At 25.5% G+C, this 10,000-nt stretch overlaps 1 protein-coding gene across 2 annotated transcripts in view; it reads right to left on the bottom strand.

The window, feature by feature from the left end:
* The window catches only part of LOC100204680 (ral guanine nucleotide dissociation stimulator), a 40,998-nt gene that overhangs the window by 2,859 nt on the left and 28,139 nt on the right, over positions 1–10,000 (bottom strand). For both annotated transcript variants that reach the window (XM_065790592.1, XM_065790593.1), the window contains exons 6-11: positions 9,496–9,723; positions 9,298–9,401; positions 6,675–6,759; positions 847–918; positions 180–266; positions 1–22 (exon numbers count right to left, since the gene is read on the bottom strand). The exon at positions 1–22 is cut by the window's left edge and continues 11 nt beyond it. In XM_065790592.1, coding sequence (XP_065646664.1) covers positions 1–22; positions 180–266; positions 847–918; positions 6,675–6,759; positions 9,298–9,401; positions 9,496–9,723 — 598 coding nt within the window. The remainder of the gene's footprint in view (positions 23–179; positions 267–846; positions 919–6,674; positions 6,760–9,297; positions 9,402–9,495; positions 9,724–10,000) is intronic.

Below are 10,000 nucleotides of genomic sequence, written 5' to 3'. Positions count from 1 at the left end.
TTTCAAAGTTAATCAAATCTCCCTATGTTAAAAAGATAAGTACAAAATTATTTTATAAAAACTAGATCAACTATTTAACACTGCATGAACATTTAGTCAACAGAGCTCCTAATTGCTCTGCATTCCTTTATTTTAAAAAATATAACAAGTTTTTTTTAATAAAACTGATATCAAAATACCTTGACTTTATCTGGTAGTGCTGTGTCTATCATAGTAAGATCTGTTAAAAAAGTGCCTAGATATGGTACAGTTCCATGTGTGATACCCTAAACAATAAATTAAAACTGCATTATAAATGTTATTGCTCTAGCTGCCAAGTTTGAACGTCTGTCTTATAACCTTAAGATTGCATTTCTCTATTTTACAAATACTACTATGGCAACAACTCAAGCATGCTTTTCACATATAGTTTATAATTTTTCACATACCATATAATTTACAGTTTGTTTTTTTTAATTTACAGTTTTTCAAGTCTGCTTTTAAGTTTTCAAAATGCTAAAAAGTTAGGGGTACAAATAAGAGAGTACTATTTAGAGCATTATTGTTTAATAAATTTATAAACTTCATCTGACCAACTTACCATATTTTTAGCATCATAACCGTTAAACATACAAATCACAATGCTCATAATAAGTGCCTGTCCTTGATGACCTTAGTACATATGGAATTTTTTTGGCTTGGCAACTTACCATCAGCCAATTTATTTGGTAAAGCAACTGATGGCTGCCCCATTCATGAGGGTCATTCACCAAGCCAGAGGGTGTCAATATTTAGACACTTCGAGTCTTGAAACCATAATAATAAGTGAGAGTAATCTAGAGAATAGTAAGAGGATAACCTACCTACCATATTAATAAGAGATTGTCGCTTTGATTTTGATCTACCAAGTGAGTTTGTTGAGTATTTTGCAGTACCTTCCTAGTGTTAAAAGAATTATGTTTTATGATATAAAAAGCATTAACAAAATTATAAAATAAATTCTGTGTAAATCTTGTCATAATTTTTTTTTTGTGTGTTTAAAAAAAAGAAAAATTTTATTCAAAATAAATAAACTGTTTCCATTAATAATAAAAAAAATGTTATCATTTAAAAAATAAGAAAATAAAATACTTCAAATAAATTGAAATTTTTTGTTGCTAAATATAAGAAAAATAAAAGTTGTTATTACATTTACATAATAGAATTAAAATTTTTTTATAATTTATTAACAAATACAAGTTTTATTACATAAAAAAGAAACAAGTTTAAACTTTTAAAAAGAACTTTTATAGAGTAGCAAACTTGGTTTCAAATATTTATATTAAAACACTTATAAGTTTTAACATCAAACATTTAGCTGTGTGATAATGGAGCACAACATTTCATTGAAACAAGTACTAGTTGTGAAAAAATGGAACACAACAAATTTAACAAATAAATTTAATAAAGTTAAAAAATTTACAAATAAATATTTTTTTTTTATGTAAAACAAATATTTAGCACAAATTTCTGAAGGCATTATTTTTTTGTGCAATCTGTCAGAAATCCTATTCCAAAGTATTAAATTTTGTGCATAGATTTTTACTTTCCAACACTTTTAATTGCTTTTTGAGGTATAAACCCATTATATTCACATTGTTTTCTCCAGCTGCAACACGTCATAAACTCCCTTATGTTTAATCCCACAATTACCATAAAAAAGGCCGACAAGGGAGGGGGTATTTGTATTTTAGACAAAACTGACTATGAAGAGAAGATCTCTCTACTTTTATCAGATAAAAACACATATAAACCACTCTCAGAAGATCCAACAAAAAGTATAGCAAGAGATGTTAACAATCTTATTGACTATATGTTTCTTCATCATATGATTGATAAAAAAACTTTCTTTACAATTTAAAAAACAATTTTTCTTTTTTTGATAGATGGAGTAAACAGTTTTCTTTTTTAATCTTAGAGAAAAATATTTTATCAAAGATGCCTGTATATACTCCTATGCAATATTACTCCTAATCATAATAATTTCTATCATCTTTTCCACAAGATCAATTCTCTGGAGAACAAATCTCTTTTTATAAATGCAAGAATCAAATCAAAAAGGAGTTGCCCAACATTAAGAATCAACATTATCAAATGACTTGTATTTTATATTAGAAATAATGTTCTTGAGATTTGGTTCAGTCCAAATAAGGTCCAAAACTGCATTATAAATGTTATTTATCTCGCTGCCAAGTTTGAACGTTTGTCCTATAACCTTAAGATTGCATTTTTCTATTCTACAAATACTACCATGGCAACAACTCAAGCATGCTTTTCACATATAGTTTATAATTTTTCACATACCATATAATTTACAGTTGTTTTTTTTTTAATTTACAGTTTTTCAAGTTTGCTTTTAAGTTTTCGAAATGCTAAAAAATTAGGGGTACAAATAAGAGAGTACTATTTAGAGCATTATTGTTTAAATGTGACTCAAAATAATTTTAGGTTGATTGATTTTATAGCTAATTGAAGTCTCACATTACTGGATTCACATAATACTGTCATATTACTAAGTTGATTATATAATCAACTTAATAAATTATATAAAATATTTTATATATATAATTATATAAATTATTTTATATATAAAATTATATAAACTATTTTATATATAAAATTATATAAACTATTTTATATATAAACTAATATAAACTATTTTACATATAAAATTAAATAAACAATTTTATATATAAAATTATATAAACAATTTTATATATAAAATTAAATAAACTATTTTATATATAAAATTATATAAACAATTTTATATATAAAATTATATAAACTATTTTATATATAAAACTATATAAAATATTTTATATATAAAACTATATAGGAGAAAAAGATTCAATAATAATTCAGTTTTTTAACTTGAAGATAACTATAAATTAAAATAAAAAAGCTCTTTGTCATTGATTTAAGTTTAAATTCTTATAAAAATAAATACTGCAGTCAGTGTGAAATTTCAGAAACATTAAATAAAGATAAATACACGCTGATCTTCAGAACAGTAATAAAAAATATTAATTTGCATTTTTAAATAGTTATGGCTGATATTCTTATTAGCTGTTAGATTTTAGATCAATACAATAAGTTAGAAAAATTTATGATCTCAAAATGGCTAAGGATTAGGTATATAGATAATAGAGTTTTAAAAATTTTATTTGAGTTTTTAAATGTAACAAACTAATATTTTGAAAATTTATTGCAGACAGTATTGCAGACAGTATTAGTTAATCATAAAATGGTAAAAACAAATTCAATCTCAACAAGGCTTTAAGCAACCACCAAGTTGTAAGCTAAAAGTGGAGAATTTAAGAAAACAGTCTAAAGAAAAAATCTTTAAACTGTCAGGAAAAGTTGAAAACAGGAGAGAATTTTAAAACATTGAAGTGTACAAAAAAGAATGAGTCAATGAATTTTAGAATGAGTCAATGAGGTTAAGCTTTGGAAGGTAGAATAGAAGAAAACTTGCTTGGGAAAATAAAAGAAAGCATTCTTGGGCAGCAAACATGGTAGTATTTTTAGAAGAAAGAAATAGTCTTTGGCAAAATGTATTCATTCTTGGCAGCTAGATCAGGTCTGACTACATTTAGAAAGCATTTTATCTAAAATGTTGTCTTAGAGAGAAATGGTATCAATAGATGAAGCAGCCCAAATATGACAACAGTGTTTCATACAAGGACAAATAAGAGATTTATAGCAGTAAAGAATGGAATCAGGAGTTAATGGTAAACAAAGTAAAGAGAAGCAACCTTAGCTAATATTGCAATAGATTGGATATATGGATTCAATAAAAGTTATGCTGTAAAAGATAATCCAAGTAGACTTTAGTATAGGTGAGAAACAACACAGGTAATGATGAACCTTGAGGTACTTTGTGGTAACACAGTAATTAAAAGAAATGAAGTAGAGTGTTGTCGATCAAGGATAACTTTAGTATTACAATAAAAAAGAAATGGCTAAATAATTTTAAAAATTTTCCCTGATACACCACATGAAGAGAATTTGTGAAAAAGACCATAATGCCAGAATTTATAAAAAACCTTTGATATGTTAAGAAAAAAAGCCCTTGTCTCATTAACTCCATTTAATGCATGATAGAAACATGAATATAATTATATGCAAAGATAGAAATAGAAATAATTACAAAGTCAGCAACAAAACAAAAAAATTGAAATGCAAATTGATTGTTAGAGACTCGGGATGAGATGTTAAAAATTTTCTCAAAAACTTGAGAAGCCAGAGATACCACCAGAGTTTTAAAAAATCCACCAACACTATTTCAAATTCAAATCTACCAATGCTATTTCAAATCCATATCCACCAATGCTATTTCAAATTCAAATCTGCCAATGCTATTTTCCAGCAAGAAAGAAAACAAGATTTGGTAAAAAAATTTTAAAATAGTTCTAAAAAATGTTTAACCAAATCTTGACAGTACAGAATATTGAAATTTTGGTTAACAAAAAAATTGAGGTGATTTGAATGTTTAACAATAAATTAACCTGTTTGTCTGAGATGACAAGAAGGTTATCATAAGATTTAAAAAATGAATTAGAGGAAAAGTTATTCGCAAACAGTTCTGCTTTATTTTTAGAAATGGTAATAAAATCTGATCTATGTGTGAGAAGGAATGATAGACTTGTTAATGATATTGTTAAAAAGTTTACAAAAGTTTCTAGAACTTCTGAGATAAAATATGAGATTTAGTAATTTGGGACTTAGTGTCAGCAAATTATGGCACTTAGTGTCAGCAAATTATTACACTTAGTGTCAGCAAATTATGGCACTTAGTATCAGAAAATAATGGGACTTAGTGTCAGAGAATATCTTTTGTATCAGTTTCTTGCACTGATAAAAAGAGATTCTCAATAAATTGTTTTTTTAAAAGAGACTAATAAAATTATTACGAATAAAAACTGCCACTGCAGAAGAAGGAGAAAAACATTGTGTTGTGGCTTTGGGTTTGATAAGCTTATCTTTTCTGTTAATTGTAGATCAATACAATATGTAAATAAAAATCTCAAAATGGCTAAACATTGGATTAAAGGAAATGGATAATATATTTGAGTTCAAAATGTAACAAGCTACTTATATTTTGCTTATTTATTGCAGACAGTTTTAGCAATTTAGAAAACTAATATGTATGAACTTGTTATTAAATAGAAAAATACATCAGTTGACTACATTTATTTAGTATTTTTCAGAATTTTTCAAAGTTAGGGTTATAAATTTTTGTTCTAACAACTAAAAAGTCTATACAACTAAATAAAACATACAAACAAAAAAAGACAAAAAATAAAAAACAAATTCTAAAATTAAAACTAGGGTAAGGTTGCCGATATTGTACCGGCGCCTAAATTGTACTTCTGGTGTACCTAGTTATTTTTATAACCCAAAAAATATCTTATGACTGAAATTTTATTTTTGCTATGTTAAACTTATGAATCAATTGTTTTTTTTTGTGAGATGAAACTAGATTCTGGTAACAGTTACATCAAGTTATTATGAAGTTTTTTTATTTTTGGGTTTCAATGTTTAGAGTATTACTTTAAACATGTTAAATATATGTCTTTTTTATCATATTTATGTGAATTTAAAATAACTTCCAAGAAATTATAGTAGCATTTGTTGTCTAATGTTGTTACAAACTCAAAGTGAGTCTAGTCGCATAATTTGTACGCTGCCATTTTAAAATTTACTTGTAACTTTTGTCAAGAGCAAAAATTATTAATATAATGTGCAGTAATATCCATCATTTTCCTACTAAAATTCAAGCTACCACATTAGTATGTTACACATTTAATATAAAAGTTACACCTTATTGATGATACCTGTTTTCAGACAATTCCAGGAAAGATTTACAGTTTCATAGTTTATTAAATTCAAAACTTTTTTACATTGCTGGGCACAGAAAATGATCTTTACAAAAACCATTCAAAATGTACTGTAAATTAATATAGTTGTTGTAAAATCAAGATATAGGTACAATATTGGATTATAATAGTACGATTTAGGATCTTGTTTTCTTAATTGTACCGATAGCATGTTTTTTAAAATTTAATTTCTTATCAAATACCAACATTCAAATTTTGGAATATTTCAACTTTTTTAGAACAGTTTATCCCCAAATTATAAAATACAATAAAGTCTCATTGTTTCTTCATAGGTATTTTTTCTCTATTTTTGACTTTATTCTTAGAGGGTACAATATCTGCAACCTTACCCAACTTAATAAAACCCTGATTTACAATCCAGTTAGCAGCCCAGTTGCAAGTAGCTCTTAAGTAAATTTTTAATTTCCAAGAAAACTATTAGTTAATGCCACTAAGTTTGTCAATGGATATTGATGCTCTAATTTACTGGATGCACCATATTTATATACTTTAGTACTTATTTACCAATGCAGTATACATTAGATGATGAAATCTAGAGTTTAATTGTATGCTTATGATGCAGAAATATATTGTACATTAGAATATTTGTACATTGGCTTAGCAAAATCTGTATATGAACACAGAAAATATTTCATATATTATACATTATAATATTTAAAAAATTATATTTACTTTATGTTTCAGATGTTTTTTATTAACAAAAAAACTTTGAGTAACACCAAATAACTTCTAGCAAGTTTTAAACAAAAAATTCACCTGTATTAATAAATCCCTAGAAGCTTTGTTATTCATGTCATCTGAAAAAATTTGTGAGAGTTCATTAAAGATGGCAATGGATGCTCTAAAGTAAATAAAAAAAAAAAATTTTTATTTGAAAACTTATTTTATTATCTAAATTATGTTCTGATTTAGTTTTTTTAATAAATATATATAAAATATATATATACCAAAACTTTTGGGTTTTTAGCATTGCATGAAATAGTATTTATGTCATACTGAAATAGCTACCTGCAGGTGCTTAAGTACAAACATCGATTGAGGATTTAGACAGGTACTATCTACATAAGAAGGTACTATCTACATAAGAAGGTACTATCTACATAAGAAGGACTTTTATTACAGTAAAATAAAATAAAAATTTTCATTAATTTTTATTCTTTCTTATTTTTATGAAACTGTTTGCAGTAAAGTGCTGGCCCCAGAGCCTATGTGGGAATCCTGCAAGGGCCTTAAGCTTTTTATCCTAGAAGGGCCTTTTAGAAGAAAAAAAAGATATACTATATTCTTTAAATAATCAACAAATAACTTTTATTCACTATTTATGCTTTCACAAATTAGATTCTTTAACTATATAAATAATAAAAAGTGTTAAACTTTGAGCACTAGTATATTAGTATTTTAGATAATAAAATGCAGACATCTAACATTGGCTTCAAAAATAATTGCAAAAGATGTTTATTTTTACGTTACATAAATCATTTTTAATGATTGTATAAAATTAAAGAAGTGTTGATGGTTAAATTAAGCGATCACAACAGTCAGATGGGAATACGCAATGCTGAAATTACTTAAATTGTTTTTTAGTTAGGCATTTTAAACTTCAAATGTGCAAAATAAATTATGACTGAAATCCACAAAGTAAATGGGTGTGTGTGTATATATATTGGATCATTTCAAAATCGTATATAAAAAAAATAATTTTTGAACTTTATTTGGGCTACCCTTTGATTTGATGTGGTTTGTGGTCAGGAAAATTAGTTCAAAATTGCAAACTTAAATGTGTTTTAGGGACAGCTCAATTAACTTTACTTTTTAACAGGTCCCTATTATTTTGAAAAAATAATAGGGACCTGTTAAAAAGTAAAGATAATTGAGCAAAAGTATGTCATGTTGGGTCTTAAAAGTAGCGAAATTATATATAAATTTCAAAATAAATGATAATTTTATATTACAATTATTATTTTAGATTTAATTGCACAAAAACTATGGTTTTTTAACTAGAAATAAAAAAAGTACATTTTTACAAGTTTTTAATAAAAATAAAAATTTTTTAATTTATTTTTTATAAAACAATTATTATTTTTGAAATTCATATATTATTTTGTTTCTTTTAAGTACCAGGTTGACCTACTTTTAAGGAACTTTTTTTTTTTAATTTTAGGACCCCATTGAAAAGTAAACTTAATTGAGCTGTTACTAAATATTGGAATAATGCTTTGAAACTTTAATGATTTACTTTTTTTCATCAATTAACAACATTTAAACATCTAGCCACTTAATTATTGAAAAATATTTTTTTTGCACTGGTCTAATATATCTATCTATCTATCTATAAATATATATATATATATATATATATATATATATATATATATATATATATATATATATATATATATATATATATATATATATATATATATATATATATATATATATATACAGGGGCTGAAATTAGTACCAGCCATTAGTGCCCTTCAACCGCTTTTGAGACCTGTCTGAGAGACCTGTTTGAGACCTGTCTAGCCCCTATTTCCACCCCAGTGCATATATATATATATATTTATATAAAAGGATCTCTATATATATACACACACATACACACACACACACACACACACACACACACACACACACATATATATGTATATATACACTTTCTAACATTAATTTAACATTATTAGAATGGTATTATTTGGATAATTGTAGCTGTCATAAAAATTTCAGTTATTAAAAAACCCAGGGGGACACATTTTCCTAGGGATGCTCGTCGGAATCTTACAAACATCCTGCATACAATGCACACTGCAATGCACACTGGGTAGTTAAAGTAAATTAATTATATGTGTAATTATAAATTCTTAACAATAGCTTAATAGTTTTAAAATAAGTTATCAAAACAGTTTTACAACAAGTTGCTTTTTTTTATTTGAACAAAAACTCCAATTAATTTGAGAAAACATTCTTTTATAAATTGACTTTTAATTATGTAAACTATCTCTAATTTCTCCTTTTCTACATATAATGGCAGCAGTTTTTAAACCACAATTTGAATTGCAAAATAAATAAATAATAAAAATAATAAAACGTGCAAAACCACTTTAGTTGTACAAAACGTCTTTTTTGAACAAAACTTAAGTATATTCATGCTTTGGTCAAATCAAAATGTTTTGCAAAAATTGTTGATTTGACCTAAAATTGAGCCTGGGAACAAAAATACCCTTAAATGTATTTTATTCATGTTATTTTAAAAATAAAATTTAAAAAAGTGTGAATTAAAATAACTTTATCTTACTCCCTAAAATGCTTCCAAATTTTTACAGATTATAAAATGGAATCTAAAACAAATAGTAAAAAATATAATAATAAATGACATTACTTTGGTACTAACTCCCATGACTGTGTAAGTCTATATATAGATGCACATTGCAACCCTGATAAAATTGCTTTTAAACTAGAAAAATTTTTCAGTTCTCTCAACTCCTAAAGTAGAATTAAATATTTATATGAACATTTCAATTTCACAAAAAAAAGCACTTGTAAAATTCTTAACATGTCATTCATAAAAATTACTTACCAAAGCAATATCTAACCATTTTGTAATTGTTTTAGAACGAGCTAAAGTACTGTGCAAATGTGATTTTTCATCCACAGAATCAAGCACAGTGGAGATGACATTTAGAGATACAGCATTAAAATGATCAACTGTCAATTTTATTGAAGTTGGCTTTGACCCTTGTATTTTATCCCTTTTTGACCAGAAGTATCCTAAACTCTCTCTTGGATTAACTTTTAAAAACAGCTCCTAAAAAAAAAGTTGAAATAAGGTTTTTTTATCCTCAGTTGCCTCATATAACTTCAGCACAAAAAAAAACTCCATGTAATTTCAGCACAGAAAAGAATGTCTCCTAAAGTCAGTCGGCAATTAATTTTTCAAAATTAGAAATCAAAACTCATATATATTATATTTATTTAAATTATAATTTATTTTATCAAATAATTAAAATTTTTACACTTTGTTTTTTTACCTGATAAAAATAATATTTTCTAATAAAAACTTTTATCTTATATAAAGAATAATA

Source organism: Hydra vulgaris, chromosome 02 (assembly GCF_038396675.1).
Source record: "Hydra vulgaris chromosome 02, alternate assembly HydraT2T_AEP".
NCBI lineage: Eukaryota > Metazoa > Cnidaria > Hydrozoa > Anthoathecata > Hydridae > Hydra > Hydra vulgaris.
The sequence above is the reverse complement of the archived record's forward strand: the minus strand, read 5'-3'. Positions and strand labels throughout refer to the sequence as shown.